This window comes from Myotis brandtii, unplaced genomic scaffold (assembly GCF_000412655.1).
Source record: "Myotis brandtii unplaced genomic scaffold, ASM41265v1 scaffold424, whole genome shotgun sequence".
Taxonomy (NCBI): domain Eukaryota; kingdom Metazoa; phylum Chordata; class Mammalia; order Chiroptera; family Vespertilionidae; genus Myotis; species Myotis brandtii.
In genome coordinates, this window is record NW_005366245.1 from 859,145 (window position 1) to 878,770 (window position 19,626).

The 19,626-nt window shown below is 42.5% G+C and overlaps 2 protein-coding genes across 12 annotated transcripts in view; one reads left to right on the forward strand and one right to left on the reverse strand.

Annotated features, from left to right (window-relative positions):
• The window catches only part of SLC10A6 (solute carrier family 10 (sodium/bile acid cotransporter), member 6), a 23,608-nt gene extending 11,215 nt beyond the window's left edge, over positions 1 to 12,393 (forward strand). Inside the window, exons 2-6 of the mRNA XM_005874092.2 lie at positions 1,614 to 1,732; positions 3,349 to 3,437; positions 6,593 to 6,768; positions 9,195 to 9,352; positions 10,757 to 12,393. Coding sequence (XP_005874154.1) covers positions 1,614 to 1,732; positions 3,349 to 3,437; positions 6,593 to 6,768; positions 9,195 to 9,352; positions 10,757 to 10,974 — 760 coding nt within the window. The 3' untranslated portion in view covers positions 10,975 to 12,393. The remainder of the gene's footprint in view (positions 1 to 1,613; positions 1,733 to 3,348; positions 3,438 to 6,592; positions 6,769 to 9,194; positions 9,353 to 10,756) is intronic.
• Positions 12,394 to 17,790: 5,397 nt separating this feature from the next.
• The window catches only part of PTPN13 (protein tyrosine phosphatase, non-receptor type 13 (APO-1/CD95 (Fas)-associated phosphatase)), a 155,488-nt gene continuing 153,652 nt past the window's right edge, over positions 17,791 to 19,626 (reverse strand). For all 11 annotated transcript variants that reach the window (XM_014545968.1, XM_014545964.1, XM_005874096.2 and 8 more), the window contains one exon: positions 17,791 to 18,508. In XM_014545968.1, the coding sequence (XP_014401454.1) occupies positions 18,413 to 18,508 (96 nt within the window). In that variant the 3' untranslated portion in view covers positions 17,791 to 18,412. The remainder of the gene's footprint in view (positions 18,509 to 19,626) is intronic.

Consider the following 19,626-nt stretch of genomic DNA (forward strand, 5'->3'; position numbering starts at 1 on the left):
CAGCTGTCAGTTTGTTCCATGTATCCATGCCTCTGTTTCTATTTTGTTTGTCAGTTTATTTTGTTCACTAGGTTGCACATATAAGTGAGATTATATGGTATTTGTTTTTCTCTGACTGGTTTATTTCACTTACCATAATTATCTCCAAGGCCATTGGTGTTGTTGCAAAAGAAAAGATTTCCTTCTTTTTTATGGGCACACAGTATTCCATTGTGTAAATGTACCACAGCTTTTTTATCCATTTATCTACTGATGGGCACTTGGGCTACTTCCAGATCTTGGCTGTCATAAATAATACTGCTATGAACATAGGGATGATATATTCTTTCGAATTGGTGTTTCAGTATTCTTAGAGTAAATTCCCAGAAGTGGGATCACTGGGTCAAAAGGCAGTTCCATCTTTAATTTTTTTGAGGAAATGCCATACTGTTTTCCAAAGTGGCTGCACCAGTCTGCATTCCTACCAACAGTGCACTAGGGCTCCCTTTTCACCACATCCTCTCCAACACTTGTTTTGTTGATTGATTGAATGTAGTCATTATGACAGGTGTGAGGTGATATCTCATTGTGGTTTTAATTTGCATCTCTCTGATGATCAGTGACATTGAGCATCTTTTCATATGTCTTTTGGCCATCAGTATGTCCTCTTTGGAGAAGTGTCTATTAAGGCATTTTGCCAATTTTTAAATTGGACTGTTTGTTTTCCTGGTGTTGAATTGTATAAGTTCTTTATATAGTTTAGAGATTGCCCCTTATCAGGTAAACTATTGACGAATGTGTTCTCCCCTATAGTGGGTTCCCTTTTCATTTTGTTGATAGTTTCTTTTGCTGCGCAGAAGCCTTTTATTTTGATGTAGTCCCATTTGTTAATTTTCTCCTTTCCTTTCCTTGCCCCAGGAGATGTATCACAAACATATTGCTATGAGAGATGTCTGAGATTTTACTGCCTATGTTTTCTTCTAGGATTTTCATGATTTTATGACTTACATTTAAGTCTTACCCATTTTGAATTTATTCTTGTGTGTGGTGTGAGTTGGTGGCCTAGCTGCATTGTTTTGCACGTACCTGCCCAATTTTCTCAACACCATTTATTGAAGAGACTGTCTTTATTGTATGCTCTTGCCTCCTTTGTCAAATATTAATTGACCATATAGGCATGAGTTGATATCTGTATTCCCTGTTGTGTTTCATTGATCTCTATACCTGTCTAAAAACACTTTAAAATGATGAATTTTATGGTCGGTAAATTATATCTCAATAGAAAAGAACTGTATAAGGAAAAAATACTTATTACTATAATTAGCAGACCATTTAGGACAAGTATATCCTCAAGTAAATAAGAGTTAATTGGGTAGATGGTGCTGGAAAAAAGAAAATAAAAATAAATAAAAAATTAAAAAGAGTTAATTGATGGATGTCGAGAACTGCTAGAAATCTTTTTCTAGACCACAAGTGCCGCCATCATTTGTTGAATAATAAGACAGGAGTGAGCTACGAGTAAGTTACCCCGTGTCATCTCTAAGAAGTTGTGTCCGATAGTTACATTTGGTTAGTGAGCTAACTTCTTCATTCCAAACTCTCTCTCTTACACATTATTTTAATTTTACTTTCAGCATCAGCATGACAACCTGTTCCACAGTGGCTGCCCTAGGAATGATGCCACTCTGCCTTTATCTCTACACCTTGTCCTGGAATTTTGAGCAGAATTTCACCATTCCATATCAGAACATAGGTCTGTATGAGCTTATGAAATGAAAGAGTAACAGGAATGGGGATGGTAAGAGTAATAGCTGTTGTTTACTAAGTGTCTCCTTTAGGCAGGGTTGTTTTTTGTCTTTTTTTTGTTTTGTTTTGTTTTGTTATTGCTGTTACCTAATTTAATTCTCTAAGTAACCCTACAGTACAGATTCTATTACTAGTGCCATTTCCTAGATTTTCAGGATTAGAGAGATTAAGTAACTTGACCAAGTTTGTGCAGCTGGTAAGGACAGCACCAGAATTCTGACTTAGGAATCTGACAGCAAAGTCCAAGCTCTTAACCCCTACATAAGTTCACTTTTGAAAATAAAACCAGAAAACTTATTTATTAAAAACATTTATATAGTTTATTGTAAAGCAACTGGACTCATCATGACCAAAAGGTTACCTGGATCGCAGCAGCTCTAATGAGACCTCAGTTCCGACCAGTCCACCTTTCACATTGCCTGTGAGCCTCGACCTCTTTGCTGGTCAACAGAAATGATTCCTGTTGATTATTGAAGTGTGTCCACATGTCACAACTATTCTCCTTTTCATTATCTCTTTTCCTGAATATTATTTCTCATCAAACTCTGCCCAGTTCCTAGAGATCTCTGTGGACTCACCAGGCTTAGAAGAAAAACTGGGTAAAATGACCTGCCTGTTCTAGTTTGGTCAGAGTCTCTGGAGAGCTGGTAGAAACTATGACTCTTAAGAGTCTAACATGTCAACCTGGAGTCTCAAGTCGGCACTTGGAGGGCTTGCCACCCCTGGTCCATATTTCAAAACCATGACTAGAGCCATCTTCTGATAATAGCTGGAGACTATTGACTTTGTAAAATTTGAGGGAAATCTTAATTTAGAGATCATGATTTTAGGTACAACCTTTTCTGATTAGTAAGTTACTTATATATTCTGTTTTGATAACATATTCTGAAGGACATTCATAAATAATTAAAACCCAAAATATTATGAGCAATTCGTATAACTTTGGAGCCAGTATTGCAGAGAAGTGGCTCTGGGAATGTCAGCGTATGGATGCCGTTGGCAAGATGACCCCTGCTCTACTGAGCCTGCCTTCAGTGCCTGTATTCGCTTGTGTTAATTAAAAGGCATTTTTTTCCTACTTGCGTTTGGGTTACCCAGCTACACTTGGAGACGATGAGAAATGGCTTTGGTATGTGTAACAAGAGCTGTTTTTTATGTCTGAAACAGGTATTCTTACTTTGTGAAGCAAATGACCCATTGGCGTCCAATAGAAAACAATAGCTGTGGTTGCAGAGGGGACCCCATACAGAGCACCAAAGATGATCACAGATTAAAGAGCATCCTCCTGTTTGCTAACTTTACATTTCCAGTTGTCCCTGAAATTCCATGGGGTTGTCAGAAGGATTCTGAGAGACATGATGGACCAAACATGGTGGCAGTCAGTAGTATCAGATCCCCTTCAAAGACTGTCTTCCAACGATTGAAAAGAAAAAAAATTGGAGGTGGATGCAGAAGCAAAATGCAGCTTTAATGAAAGCTTTTATCTAATTGAAATAGAAATTGTTGAGGCTCGAGGGTTAGGGTAAGAGGCGATGCCATCTGACGGATTTCTCTTCTATTCAGGGATTTCCCTCCTGTGCCTGACCGTTCCTGTGGCCTTCGGTGTCTATGTGAATTACAGGTGCCCCAAACAATCCAAAACCATCCTCAAGGTAAGCAGCTCTGCCTAGCAATTGGCATATCCTCAGACTCAGAGACATAACAGATGGATGTAGCAACGACTGAAACAAACAAGCCAGTCACATGCGGTCCCACACCCAGCAATTTTCCCTGCCTGTCCTACATTTTTGGATCCTACGTCCAAGTTTCCTCTGCTTCTCTAAGCCTTGCTCTGTCACTCCCATAGACCCATCAGCCGAGGCTTACGACACCCTGGAAAGTGTGGGACTCCTGCTGGAGTGACAGAAAGCTGAGGCCTGCGTGTGGTCAGAGAACCCAGGGCCCATCCACTCCCAAGGCTTCACACAGGCGCCCAGGTGACCGCTGTTCAGGGCTGCGCGCAGTGGAGCCAGCGTTTAGGGAGCAGAGCTGGTTTCATGGAAGAGCGGGACCAAGGGCTGTCTTTCGGAAACATTCCTGGGGGGAGCTCCTAAGGTTATAGTTTGTACACCCGGGCCAGGGCTGCCGACCCCTTGAAGACCTGTCACAGTGAGATACATCATCCAGAGCACGTGGAGGAGCCTGGCCATGGAATAGTGGTAACCGCGACTCCCGCCGCCTCCTTCCAGGCCGTCTGGTGTTTGCGGGAGAACCAAGCACATGTCCCTGTTAAATGGCTTGTAAATATAACTAGCTGGACAGAGGATATTCTCAACAAGGGTGTTACTCTCCTGGGGTGCTTTCTGATTTCCCAGTTACATATTGTTTTATTTATTTATTTTTATAGATGCTTATTTTTAGTGTCTATGTTCATATATATATGTTTCAGAGAGGAAGGGAGAGGGAGAGAGAGAGATACATCAATGATGATAGAGAATCATTGATGGGTTGCCTTCTGCACGCCCCCCTCCCCCCCACTGGGGATTGAGCCCACAACCTGGGCATGTGCCCTTGACCAGAATTGAACCCAGGACCCTTCAATCCACAGGCCGACACTCTATCCACTGAGCCAAACCAGCCGGGGCTATGTATTGTTTTAGAAGACAGAGAATTGTATGTGCTACTTTCATGAAGAGTTTAAAAGTGTTGTAGTTATATTTTACATTCGTAAAGAAATAAACACTGGGGGCTAACCGGAGGTTCAGCAAATATGTCTGAATTCATTTCAGCTGAAGGTGTACAGTTTGGTTCAGTTTAAGCGCCTGCCATTTGGCTCTACCTGGCAGAACATGGCCGCTCCATTTGCCTGCACAAATGGACGCGGCTTTCCTGGTTTGGCCCAAAAGCAAACCACTGCCATCATCCCTCCAATGAGACGAGGAATATGAGAAAGGGGGTCACGCAGACAAGTCAGCGGGCACAGAGCGCTGGGGGAGGCTTCCACGGTGCGTACAGGAGTGACATTGTTATTTTGGTAAAAGAAAATGTCTAACGAGGCAGTTTATGGTTATAATTTTGTTTATAAAACAAGAGAAGAAAATATGATTATTGGAACTTCTTACTTTTCAAGTACTCTACCCTTGATTATTTTCTAACAAAGAAAGTCACGATTTTGGTGTTTCCAGGTCTGTCAGTGACCGTGGGGAAATCAGATATATTTTCTGTAGGTCAGTTTCATTTCTGTAAAGGTCAGATTTAAAACCCCTTTCCTTTGGCTATTGCATTGGATTTGTGGCAGCAAACTTTTAGTAATATGCATAAATATCCTAGAGTGCCTTCATTAAAAAAAAAAGACTGGGAAAATTTCATCATTATTTTGGTATATCTTCAATCTGTTCTTCATCCTCTTTTTAAAAAAAATATAAATCACTGTTTTATTTATTTACTTACTTACTTATTTACTTACTTATTTAAAACAAATATGGAACGCTTCATGAATTTGCATGTCATCCTGGCCCAGGGGCCATGCTGATCTCTGTATCATTCCAATTTTAGTATATGTGCTGCCGAAGCGAGCACTGTTCTTCATCCTCTTTTAATTTAAGATCTGATTCATGTTCTAAACACATTGCTTTCTGTGAATTTTAAACTTTCAATCCCCTTTTTGGTTGAAAGATGCAGAGGGACACTTATAGTCCCAGGCCTTCTCAGCGTGTTCCACCATCTTCCAGGGAGGTGAGGCCCCGTCTGTCCCTATGTTTGGGCAGTAAAGGTGACCCCCGGAACACATCTATGGCACACTGAGTTGTTTTTGTTTTGTTTTGGTTACCCATGGCTACCTTCTTCTACACCATGAATCATTTCACATCAAGGTTGATGCTGTAACTACGTGCATAGTTAGAAAGATGCAGAGGGACACTTATAGTCCTTCTCAGTGTGTTCCACCATCTTCCAGGGAGGTGAGGCCCCATCTGTCCCTGTGTTTGGGCAGTAAAGGTGACCCCGGAACACATCTATGACACACTGAGTTGTTTTTGTTTTGTTTGGTTACCCATGGCTACCTTCTTCTATACCCTGAATCACTTCACATCAAGGTTGATGCTGTAACTACGTGCATAGTTTGCTATCAACCTGGTATGAATGGGAGCTTGCCAAGATCCTGACCTTTCCCAAGTATTCTAGCTCTTGTTTCTTTCCTATCTGATCTAAGACTCAAACCACTGGAAAATTTTCTGTTGACTTTTTTTGTTTCTGATAAACAACAAAAGAGACAGCATTCATTTGGGAGAGGGTAGAAGTATTTGTCAGTACCTCTCAGATTACATTAATTAGCTCAGATTGTCTCATGAAGAATGGGTAAATTTCACTTGGAGGAGAGAAGGGCAGGGACCAAGCAGTAAGAAGCCACTGGTGGGTGAAGAGATGGTGGGAAGAGAGTGGGGGATGGTCAGGTGGGAAGGATCTCAGATAAGAGGGTACCAGCGAGGTATCTAAGAGGTGTATGTACGGGTGTTGGATGCTTATTGTCAGGTCTCACTTATTTCACAAATATGTCCTATCCACGAAAACGACCTCCCAATCTTTCTGACCAAATCCTCCACTTAAAGGGAGAAGATACAGTTCATAACACAAGAAGACTGAGCTTCGTGTTGAGCCTTACCAGTTTCTAGCTTAGCCAAGTCACGTGACCACTTTGGACCACAGGTTTATTCTCTGTTGAATGATGGATCTGGTGGTCTCAAAGTCCTCTTTAGAGCGGTGATGGACTTTGAATCGTAGAATCTAAAGACCATGATGTTTATGTACTTATTTTATTGGTTTGCTTTAGATTGGGGCCATTGTTGGTGGGGTCCTCCTCTTGGTGGTCACAGTTGCCGGTGTGGTGCTGTCGAGAGAATCTTGGAATCCAGACATCTCCCTACTGACCATCAGTTGCATCTTTCCTTTGATTGGCCATGTCGCGGGCTTTCTGCTGGCACTTCTTACCCACCACTCTTGGCAGAGGTACAGTTAAACTATCCATAAACTTGGTTGAGAAAAATAAATTAAACACATAGCCTTTGCTGTCTGGCCGAGTCTGGAAACTCAGAGAGTTTTGACTTACAAGGTGGATGGAACAGGACAGCTCATCATACAGAGGGTGAAAAGTTCACAGTGATTCATTATGTAAATGAAAGCAAAGGCCAGATTGACGGACGCTGTAATCTGTGACATTAGGATTTGGGTGTTGATACCACTTGTAATCTGGACACCTTGGGTCTTCATATTCTAGTGGCTAAATAGGAGGGGTGAGATGGTTTCACTAAATATAGAGATCATTCCAGGGCATGAGCAAGTTCCAGAAATTAAGCATATATGCCTTGTTTGTGCCAATTTTTAAAAAGGTGCTGCTTATGAAGGGGCAAGAAGAGAAAGGGCCAACTTGAGAAATAAAATAGAAATTTATCTTAAATATTATCATTACAAATTGGGGAATATAATTTATAAATTCTGTGAAATATTAAAAATGATAATATTCCATGCTATTGGAATAGATGAGATGAGCATTATTATACACTGTTGGGGGTAACATAAATTGGCATAAACTGTCTAAAAGGCAAGTCACATCGATAGCCTAATCAATATTTATAGCTAGCAGTGGTTTTACCTCTGGAATTCTATACTGAAGCTATCAGGTAAATGCACAAATATTGATATGCAAAGACGTTAATTGCAGTGTTATTCATAAATATAAAAAATAAAAACAATTTAAATATCTAACAATACAAATTTATTTCATGATGTGGCTATGTGATGGAATATGATGTATCAATTTTAATTCTTTTGAAAATACTTAAGAGATAAATTTGAGTTAAAAAAGAAAGGAAAACAGTTGCATTTTGAGCCTCATCTTATAGAAGGAAGAAAAAGAATTTTATGCACAAAAAAATACTGGAAGAAATATACCATACGCTAATAGTGTTTATTTTGAGTAGTGGGATTAAGACTAATTTTAATTACTTAACATTACTGGTATATTTTTTATGTTTTTCATTGAGTATGTAATTCTCAATTCTTTTAAAATCAGAAAAGAACTTTTGAAGAAAAGTAAACTATGCAGTTGAACTCCAAAGGTGGAGTTTGGGAAAAATGTCGTTGGCCTCCTGCTGCTTCCAGTTCACTTGGGAACATTTAGGATTATCCAACGTACGGGGTGCGGCTCCACCACGAGTATCTCATTTACTTGCTACAAAGCCTCAGAGATATCATCAGTAATTTGCAGATGAGCAAACCCTTTGGAAAAATTAAGCAACTTGACCAAGCTCATTGAGCCAGAATGTGGTAGAGTTAGGATTTGGACCTGGGTTTGCTTCCAAAGTTAGGAACAGGGACTGTGGAGTGGTTGAAACATAATTGGATCTGGAGAGAAAGTATTCCTATAGCAAAGAGTAGTCAACAATCTCATTTCCCCCCCACCTGATGGCTTAAGAAAGATCAGGCCTGAGATACTGCATGTGCCCAGTGAATGGCCCAGGAATGAGGTCCAGCTTGTAGCTTAGTTGTATGAAGGTGGGGTAGTCTGAAGAAAGCATAGCAAGCAATGGGGTCACTATACATAACATAAGAGCCACAGAACTTGTCCTGTGACAAGTGAGGACATTTTTACTCCCACATTCCACACCCACAATCCAGTCCAGCTCACCTCCTGAACACCTCTCCTCCCCTCCATCCATAAAAACCTGACGACTCCCTTTATAACCTGGAGACAGAGGAACCTGCTTACTCCAGCCGCAAGGTCCTGCCTGTGTCTTCTTTTTCCTTCCTCCTGCTTTTTCTTTTCCAAGTGAGGTTTATTTTCTTTTTTGCAATTAGAAAACCAATAAAATATAGGAAAGTGGAAAAGGTCTTTGTGTTTACTTCCAAGTGTTGTTTAGTTTCTACTGTTCCTGTCTCTAACTCAACGTTCCCTTCTCATCCCTAAGCCTCTGCTCTTCACAGATTGGCTTACAGCACGTGCAGTGCCTCCTGGTAGGCAAACGCACGTCTGTCCCTGGAACTTTAATTTCAGTCATTGTCCCCCAGTAAATGCCTCTCCCCTCTCCCCATCCTTTCATCCCACTTCCTCTGTGAAGCCTTCTCTAACCACTGACGCCCCTTTTCTAAATGTCTACAGCATCTCCCCGATTTGTCTGGTGGTGGTGCTGAATTTTCCCGTGTGTATAGCTTGACTTTTCAAGCAGATTCCTAGGGTGGGGTTCCTACAGCCCTCCTCCCAACTGCCTCTCAGGAGACCACCTACAGAGTAGGCACTCAGCAAGTCATTATTGAACGAGTAAACATTTTTAGGGGCCTGAGCCCACAGCGTACATTTATTGCTATTTGTAAGAGAACATTTAAGAATAGTCCTTATTGCTATTATGTAACTCTTGAAAAAAAAATGTTCATTGTAGGTGCAGGACAATTTCCTTAGAAACTGGAGCCCAGAATATTCAGATGTGCCTCACCATGCTGCAGCTCTCTTTCACGCCCCAGCAGTTGGTCCAGATGATTAGCTTCCCCATGTCCTATGGACTCTTCCAGGTGTTGGATGGATTTCTCATTGTTGCAGGTGGGTAGAGCCCCGTTGGGTACACTTGACTGAAAATTGTTGACCCAACTTACCAACTCCCTTTTCAGTCCAAACATGCACGGGCTGTCCTCGTGATACATTTTAGCCTGACATTTTTTGGGGCAAATAAAGTGCACAAATGACATCCTTTACCACAAAGTGGAAGTTTCACAGAAAAATATAAAAAACCATGGGACAGCGAGCTGACAAAGATAAACAAGTATGCTTCACCAAAAAATAGTGCACTATCAAAACTTAGATTTCAGGATTGAGCAGTCTCCAGGAGCAATCATCTATTTCAAAACAGACACTGTGTTTCATCAAGAGCCAAATGTCAAGTTATTTCACAGTGTTCTGTGGCAAAGAATTGTGCTGAATGGCTGTGACATATTTTTCAAATATAATACATACACAAATATTGAAATTAATTGTGTGTGTGTGTGTATACAGGGTGGGGCAAAATAGGTTTACAGTTGTTCGTATAGAAAATAATACAATCTATAATAATAAAAGGATAATGTGCTAATTAGACTGGACATCTTCCGGACGTCATTCTGGACTTCCTTCCTAATGAAGCCGGAGCCGGAGGGAAGCCAGCCACAGTCCCGGGTGCCTGTGGGCGGCCTGAGGGAAGCCAGCCTGGGTCCCGGGTGCTGGAGGGAAGCCGGTGCCAGCAGCTGGGGGAAGGAAGGCCGACTCTTGCACGAATTTTCGTGCATCAGGCCTCTAGTTAATAAATAACAAATAAGAACAAACTCTGTGTTTCACGTACTGACAGCTATACACTACTTTGCCCCACCTTGTTTGCTGTCTACTCATACAGCCAAATACACGTCATTTTGGAATCAGTCACTATTTAGACTCATAAGGTAAATTTAAAAAATATATAGATGGGTAGATATGAACACACACATATGTATTTTAATCTTGGGCCATGGTCAATTTTTATTATTGTCAGGGAACAGGTGCTGAGTAAGTCTCAGTGATTGCTGATACAGCTGATTATATACTGATTACTGATATAACAATCAATATAAGGAATACTGGGGGTTTACTTTTCCAACAAGATAAGGGAAATCCTCAGAGACACCTGGACTTCGACTCAAGCTTGAATTCCTTCTCCTGGTGAGACCGTGAGGGAAGGAACATGGGATTCCCAGCTCCATGGGAGTTGCTGACAGACTGACAGTTGCGACGGATGAGCCGTCGGTGAGCTCATGACTAAGTCTCTTTCACAAATGGTCCATTCCAGACAGAGTTGCCATTTTGATACAATAAATTATTTTGTTTCATAGTTTCCTGCGTGTTAATACATACATGACCCCAAACAAATTCTCAAGGTCACCAAATTATAATCCTTGCTAACATGATTTTTTAAAATTACTTGTGTGTTTTCACATCTAGCATATAAGCTGTACAAGAGGAGACTGAAAAATAAACACAGAAAAAAGACCCCGGGCTGTGCAGAAGGCTGCCGTAACAAGAGCTCCACCTCTCCCCAAGAGACCGGTGCTTTCTTGGAGGTGAATGAAGAACTCGCTATAACTCCTGGGACATCAGAGCCGATGGATCCCCCCGTGGCTCTCGAGCCCATGGGTCCCATCTCCTCATGTGCGCAGTAGCGGCTTGCTGACCCGCCTGGACGCCGGCTACCTCCGCCGGTAGTAAAGCTGGTGCAGGGCTGATGCGTGGATCTCATTGGCAAGGCCTGTGGGAATAGCTGTTTTTGTGTGGGTTGTAAATCTTCCCAGGATCCCTTTCTGCGAATGTATTCTGCCTATTTCAGGGAGTCCTTTGGGGTTTACACCACATATTTACTAGTGGCTGTGTTCTTGTCTTCCCAGTGCTATGTGCAGTCATCCTCCCTGTGGCTTTTAATCCCAGGAGAGGAGGGACTCTGTGGAGAGATGCGATCTCCTATTTAGGGCAAGGACAGTCTGAACCCTCTTGGCTTTGGGAAGGTTCTTTGGAGCAGTGGGGAGGAAGCATACAGGTCTTAGAAAACATGGGGTCTTTTCTCAAATGATTGCTAATTCTTAAGGGCTTAGAGTCTTTTTGGATTCTAAATGTAATACAGATTTAGAGGAAAGTTAATGAACACTTGAGGTTAAAAGGTGAATGTCCCATATTTTCACTCCCCAGTGATAGGCACATGGATATCCTTCATGTTTACACATTATATCACTTTAAAAATACTGGGCTTTTCCCACGTATACTGTCTAATAAGTCATGTAATGACATATTATGGAGCACCTTCACACGTCGGTCTGTGTTGACCTGCCTCACTTTAGAACAATGGCTTTGCAGAAGCATTTCACTGCACGGAAGGACTGACTGATTTAAAGTTCCTCATTCATGGGCATTTAGAGAGCTTTCAATTCACTGGCACAATGCTGCTACACTCGCCTGTGCCCTCTGGGGGCATGTCTGTAGGGTCACTTTCTACAACTTGAATTGCCAGAGCAATTGCACAGGAAAACGCTGGACTCTGCCCTCCGGCAATGCTGTGTGCGCAGCGGTGCGGAGAGGGCCTGGGTTCCCATGGCCCCAGCTGAAGGATGATCAGTTTGGATTTGTGAGAGCATCTCATTTAAAGTCGCATGTAATCAATTATGAGTAAAGTATTTTTTCATGACCACTTGCCTACTCGTGTCCTTTGCCTGCTTTTCTATTTCATTTTTTCCTTTTTGATTGATAAGTTTTAACACATTATGGAGAGTGACCCTTTGTCCTGTTTTGTCAACATTTTACCTGCTCATTTATCTTTTGCTCTCTGTAATGCCTTTTGCTGTAGTTTTATATTTTTTACATATTAAGCAGTATTAGTTTTTTAAAATAATGTTTTTGACCTTGATCTCTGTCCAGTGTTGGAAATTATATTTTTATGTGATTATGAATTGTGAAAGGATTCCTTGTTGAGAATGTATTTGGCCCCTTTTCAGGGAGTTCATTTTGGGTGTTTACTAGGGGCTGTGTGTACTGCCTGGCATTGTAAAACCCATCCTCCTCCTCTATTCTTACATTAAAAATATTTCCCATATGCTTTAATCTTGATTTTATGAAAAACTAAACATGTACATATTTTATCCCTTTTTGAAATTTATCTTTCTGTATGGTGTGTTAAGAATGTAATCTTTTCATGATTAATTGTCCCAATATCACATATTGACTCATTCATCTTTTCTTTACTGATTTGAAATGCCTCCTTTATTACCTAACTTCCTATATAATGTTCTTTTTTTGTTGGGATTCTATTTGGTTCCATTTTTCCCCCCTGTCTATTCTCATTTGTAAGTTTTGAAGTAAGAAAGTGTATTGTCTGAGATAAATCTTTACGATTTTATTTTGTAAGTATTCCCAAGAACTCGTGGGTTAATATAATGCCCATGATTATTATGGTAGTTTCACAACAATTGAGCAAACCTTTGTGGTGGCACAGACAGAGCCCCATGAGGTGTCACCGGTGTATTTACATGGAAAAGAACTCCGCAGACCTTTGCCAGGGCTGTTAATTCTCCAGGGCTGCCTGACCCGAGGGAGTTCCCATTTACCCACCTACAAACGAGAAGGGTAGCGAAGCCGGTCCAAGTTGTGCACAGGCACAGGGCACAGCAGCAGTAACCAGGCAGGAGGGTTCCTGCTCATGGGGAACCTTTTCTCTGCCAACGGGCATTTGGATGTTTATCACATCATTCGAGGGCCATACAAATTATCAACTTAAAATTAGCCTGCGATATTTGGTCAAACATTTAATGAACTCATCCCTAATGCCTCGGCAGGGCCAGGCCAAGTGATTTTGTGGCCTTATCGGCCCGCGGGCCAGATGTTCCCCACCCCTGGGTTACAGTCAGTGGGGAAGAGATCATCGCACTGAACACAGTAGAGCTGACCGTTAACAGAGATCCCAGGTCTGAAATGAGCATGACCATGAGTTTTAAAGACTGCACCAAAAAATGAATTTCTAAATTGTTTCTCTGCGGAGGAACTTAATACTAAACGGTAAAATCCAACACTCTGTTCTGCAAGGATTAACTAGCTGGTCAGCATGGTCAGCATTTACCATAGTCAGGACACTCCGGGGACAGGTCTACCAAAAGCCATTCCTTAAGACAGAAACAACGCCAATAATGCGAGGGTTTGAGAGTAGTCACGTCAGAAGCCTTTCATCTCCAGGAAAGGTTTGTACATGTGTTACTGAGAAGAGCTGGACACAAGTAGTCCGGAGGCTTTAGGATGTAACTATGAAAAAGCTCTACCTGAATAAACTGTATTCTAACTGATCTAAATAACTACGAGTTCATAAAAGCCAGGGCCTATAAGAAGCTCAGAAGAAGTGGGGCAAAGGAAGTAAGGTTAAGCGGACTGAGCCCAGCTCTCTGTCTGGAAAGGAGCCAGGTGGGTGGTTAGGGCTGCACGCTGCAGTGGGAGGAGCACGGGCGTGGCCAGGGCTACCTGCTGAATCCATTTAAAAGGCCAGACCGCTTCTGGAGTTGTGGGTTGAAGGCAGATGTGGAATTGAATCCTAGCTCTGCTATTTGGTAAGTGACAGCCCCTCTGGACTTCAGTTTCGTCTCTGGAAAACAAAACAAAGCAAAACACTCTGAAATGTAGGTAATGTGAAAACAGCTGTGTGATACCTGGGGAGTGAGCGGTAAGTGTCCTGCCCCCTCCCTGTGCAGTCAGAGTCCTAGTGTAGAAAGGGTGATCCGCTTCACCAGTGTGATGCGTCACACCGTCGCCTCTAACCACCTCTGACCAGTCTGTGAGTGTCTGCACTTTCCCTCCTGGAGGAGCCCGGCCTGCCTGTCCAGGCTTATTGATGCTGCTGGAGAGACCTCGGCTAAAAAGTTGGCAACATGGCTTATCAGGGAGCGCACCGAGTTTGCTTAGCCTGACCTTTAAGATATATCTAATTTTGGACAAATGGATAAAATTATGTTTCTAAACTTACAAAGCTGAAGACTACTTTCAAATACTTCCCATCTGTGAATCTCTTCTCCAAGTTACATATTCAGGTAGTTCTGGGGTCAGGGAGATTTTAAAGCTTGACCCAGTGTGCGCTACTACAGAAATGACGTCAGCCGGCAGAACTGGAAAGACGCACACTGCTTGCTGCTCTTCAGTATCTATTGTTTCCTTTGTCTTTATGAGCAAAACCAAGATGATGTTGTTCAGGACAGCAATATGCCTGGCTAAAAACTGTTTTGAAGCTAGAGATGGTCGTGTGATATAGTTCTTGCTAATAAGTGGAAGTCTACTTGTGGTTTCTGGAAAAGTTTGTTTTCTTGCCCTAAGTAGGCACGTACTAACCCTTTCTCCTGTCTTTTCTTCCCATTTCCTTTCTGGAATGTGGATGTAACAGCTGGAGCCGCAGCAGCCATTTCCAGGCCGTGGGGGAAAGGCCAGGATAATTATGTATCTGTTGATATTCCAGAAACTGCCTACTTCTAAACCTGTTTTTTGTTTTTTCTAAAGGAAAGAAATCTCTAATTTGTGTAAGCTCATTTGGTCGGTTTTTGGTTACTTGCAATCAAATGCAATTTCCAATGGACATATTAACATTTAAATTAGCTTAAAAATATTATGCAGGTCAATGCATAATGTTATTTACATTTTCCTCCACCATCACAAGGTATCTTGGATATTTCTGAATTATGTAAAATGGGAACACATTCTCTTGCAGTCAAGGTATCTATGATCAGAGGATAGCTCTGGTGAGCTGTTCTTTTGAATTTCTTGTATTCATCACATTGCACTTAGATAATTAGTCATTTTAAAACCAAGCGCTCTGTCCTGGCCAGGGGGCTTAGTTGGTTGGAGCATTGTCCTGTACACCAAAAGGTTGTGGGCTCAATTCCTGGTCAGGGCACATGCCTAGGTTGCAGGTTCCATCACTGGTTGGGGTGAGTGCGGGAGGCAACCGATCAATATTTCTCTCTCATATCGATGTTTTCTTTCTCTCTCTCTTCCTTCCTCTCTCTCAAATCGATGAAAAACATATCTTCGGGTGAGGATTAAAAACAAAAAAAAGCCTAAGGGATCTAGCAGGGTATCGGGAACCACAGATGTAAACACCTGATTTTTTTTCTCAATAGCTGTTTCTCTCCAAAAGTCTTAATTCATAAATATTTCTACTAATGACACCTACCAAAGTTTTGGAGACAGAATGTTTCTAATCCTGCAGGGCTCAGGACTGTACTAAGGTACTAACTATTCTTTTAGAAAATAGCACTTAGTTAAGTTTTACAAATTATTCCATCACAATTTGTTTCCTCTTCTGTAGCACAGAGTGCCTGTAACAGGGAAACACCTGGTGGCCCCCAGCTTGCATGTGCGAGGGGCACAGCTTGACCAGTTCTTGCTGATGAGTGAGTGGCAGGCATACGTTGGACTTCCAGGCCTGCCCAACTCACACAATCCTCCCCCGGGGGCCCTCCACCCGCTTTCCCCTTTCCAGCCGGGGGATGGAGAGGATCCCCAGGATGACCTCGGAAGCTACGAATGAATGGATTACAGAACCTCCGTCCTTCCGGGTTCCTGGAATTGGAGGGAGGAGAGCTGCCCTGCTGAGCTCTTCTCCAGCCCAGACTATTAGACTAGAAATGACGGAGCCCTTTGTTGGGGTGTATATGTTACAATACTCAGTTATGTAGTGGGGGTGAGGAGGCCCGTTGTATTTATTCACTCGTTTGACATGTGAATGCCTCCACGTGCCACCGGGCTCCGGGGCCTTGCCATGCTTTGGAACCAGCGTGGCCCCAGCCAACGGCCAGTCCCATTCCGTGACGGGGGAGCCAGGGCCTAGAGGGTGGGGACATGTTTACTCGGAGGGAGCTTCCGGGGGCTGTAATCCGAGGCCTGCATTTGCCTCCCAGTTTCCATTTCCTAGCTGCATTCTCTCCGGGAGAGGATCTTGCTCCAGCTTTCCCCTCTCCCATCTCTGCCGCCTGCAGATGGTGGCTAATCACCTCCAGCTGTACTGGCTCCTGCTCTGCTGACCGCCCTGCCTGTGCTGTGACAGGAAAACAAGGCCTCAGGACTCCAACTCACTCAAAACAGGTTTCCAAATATGTTTTTTTTTAAGATTTTAAAAATCGATTTTTAGACAGGGAGAGGGAGAGCGAGTGTTTAGAGCAGAGGTTCTCCACCTTCCTAATGCCGCGACCCTTTAATACAGTTCCTCATGTTGTGGTGACCCCCAACCATAAAATTATTTTTGTTGCTACTTCATAACTGTAATTTTGCTACTGTTATGACTCGTAATGTAAATATCTGATATGCAGGATGTATTTTCATTGTTACAAATTGAACATAATTAAAGCATAGTGATTAATCACAAAAACAATATGTAATTATATATGTGTTTTCCGATGGTCTTAGGTGACCCCGGTGAAAGGGTCGTTTGACCCCCAAAGGGGTTTCGACCCACAGGTTGAGAACCGCTGGTTTAGAGAAACATCGATGCGAGAAACTTGGATTGGCTGCTTCCTGCAAACCCCCTACCAGAGTGAGCCCCAAGCCCAGGCATGTGCCGATTGGGAATTGTACCGGTGAAGGGATGACACACCCAACCAACCGAGCCACACTGGCCAGGGCTCCAAGTATCTTTTAAAGCCATAGAAACCTTTAAAATGAAACCTTCAGCTATAACCCACGTTATAAAAACTGTCCTAATGCGATGGATGTGGTGGTGGTGATGCTCCTTTTGGCAGATTTGAAGCCTCTTCTGAGGTAGGGTTCAAACCTGCTCCCTGGTGAGCAGACAGCACTGGGGGCTTTGTGCATTGACTGACATCGTCATCTGCCCTCATGGAGCCTCGGATACAAAGGCACAGGCCCCAGCAAACTGACGCGCTGGGGTGTGAGCAGAAATTTGAGTTAACTAGCTCAGGATTGGTCCGTCCTCTGAGGAGGAACCAAACAGCTTCCTGGGCCCTGGGAGGCAGCGCCACTCCCGCTGAGGGGAAGAGCCCATCAGAATTAGGAGGTAGCAACGCCTGTTCCATAATGAAAATCTCTTCCCCTCCAGGCAAAAACAATGATAAATCTCCCAGGTATGTGACAGTGTCATCTTTCATGACTCCTTGTCATCTGAGATATTCTGAGCTTTCCCACAACTAGAACTTGAAAATATTCTGATTTAGGCTCCATCAGTCGGCATTACCCACAGGGAGGCAACAGGAAGGGAGCCTGAATTCCTCAGCTCCTGTCAGTCAGTACCTGCCCCTCACGTCAGACCTTGCTGAAGATCCACCGGGTTCCTGACAGCACTCCGGGTCCCTGTGGCTGGCACCACCCGGCTTAAATGGGGGAGATGGAAATCTGGGGTCCAGAAGGCCTTGCCTTCTCAGGGGCCTGGGTATTGTTAAAGAAATAACACACTAAAAAGAAAATGACCCCCCCTCCACACACACTGAAGATGTTTAATTTGCACACACTTTTGGCTTGTTCATGTTTTAAGGTGTATTTTTATTTACAAAGTGAGATGATGCATAACAAAGAGGAGATGCAGTTACAAACATATCTGCTCACTCCATTTTTCATGAAAAAGTATATAAATATATTACAGTAAATTCTATATAGTAAACATTAGACATTGATACAGTAAACATTTGCTACTTTTTCTATGCCAACACTACTGCCATTTAAAGCTTAAATACTGGTTTTAAGTATCCCCTATAAAATCACTACTTTATTAAAATACTGGGAAAGAACTTTTCTATAAACAAGATTGGTACATTAACAATAAGACTCAATGTATCCTTGTAAGGAGGTCCACCATAATCAAATGCTGCCTCAATGGTCCCTAAGAGCTGCATTATCCAGTTAGTGTTAAAATTTTAAAAAATAATCATCATGGGTTAAAGCAGCTGTAAAAATACAGCATTTCAACATTATTTACTGTTATGAAGAAAGCCTTTCTAAGGTAGAGGAGAACGAGCAACATGATATTGTGTGGACTCGCTGCCCTGTGGTCTCCGTTGTTAATGGATAACAGGAGCGTCTGCTGGGAGTTAAGGCGAGAACCGGAAAGGCACCCAGAAGGCTGCTCTTTTCGGGTCACTTCAGAGGCTGCGGCTGCTCTTTTTGTTCTTCTTCAGCTTGAAGACGTGTCAGGACATAAAGGATGACTTGGTAGCAGAAAATATATTGATCCTATGGGGGTGGGGAAAGAGAGAGAGACTTTAGATGCATACTGTGAATGTTTTATAAATATAGCTTCACCACTATTTGATATTTGAGTAGTTTTAAAAATACAGAAAATATTTAATGTGAGAAGAAGGATGTAGAATTGTGCAGTGTCATAAAAATAATGAGAAACAGAAGCCAGATTGATAAAAATGCGAAGGGAAGGGCCCTGTGGTGGGGGCAGGGATAGAAATGTCCCCGAGTGCTAACGGAAACTGTCTCCGGTGGGTGGACTACTTCCATTTCTTGTGATTTGCTTTTATAATGAAAAAAAGAAAAAAGAAAAAAAGAAAACCTTCCTCCAAAATTTCTTCTAGATTTATTGAATTCATCTTGATGTTTTGAAATGTCAAGAAACTAATACCAAGGAAGCTACATAAAATACTTTTCTTTAAATCAGTGGTTCTCAACTTTCCTAATGCCGTGACCCTTTAATACAGTTCCTCATGTTGTGGTGACCCCCAATTTCATTGTTACAAACTGAACATAATTAAAGCATAGTGATTAATCACAAAAACAATATGTAATTATATATGTGTTTTCCGATGGTCTTAGGCGACCCCTGTGAAAGGGTCGTTCGACCCCCAAAAGGGTCGCAACCCACAGGTTGAGAACCGCTGCTTTAAATATTTGGAACAGAAGAATATGGAAATCAATGTTTTCTGAATATTAACATTTTTGGTGAAATTATTCTCTATTAAGCTGATGGTGTGGGGTTTGAGTTTTCTTATTTGACAAGGAATTAATGTGTCTGAAAATAAGCTGAACAATTCACAATATACTAAATGGAAAGTATCCTATCTAATAATAGACAAACATGGTAATTGACCGTACCTTTGCTACACTTCCCATTGGCTAATCAGGGCGATATGCAAATTAACTGCCAACAAAGATGGCGGTTAATTTGCATATGTAGGCGCAATGCTGGAAGGCGAAAGGGGAAGGACAGAAGAAGCTGCCTGCCGCTGACGGTGATTGGAAACCCAGGCGGCAGGCAAGAGGCCCCCCGGCCCGTGATCAGAGAACTGGGGCCGCCTTTGCCCTGCCCCCCGGCCCGTGATCAGAGAACTGGGGCCGCCTTTGCC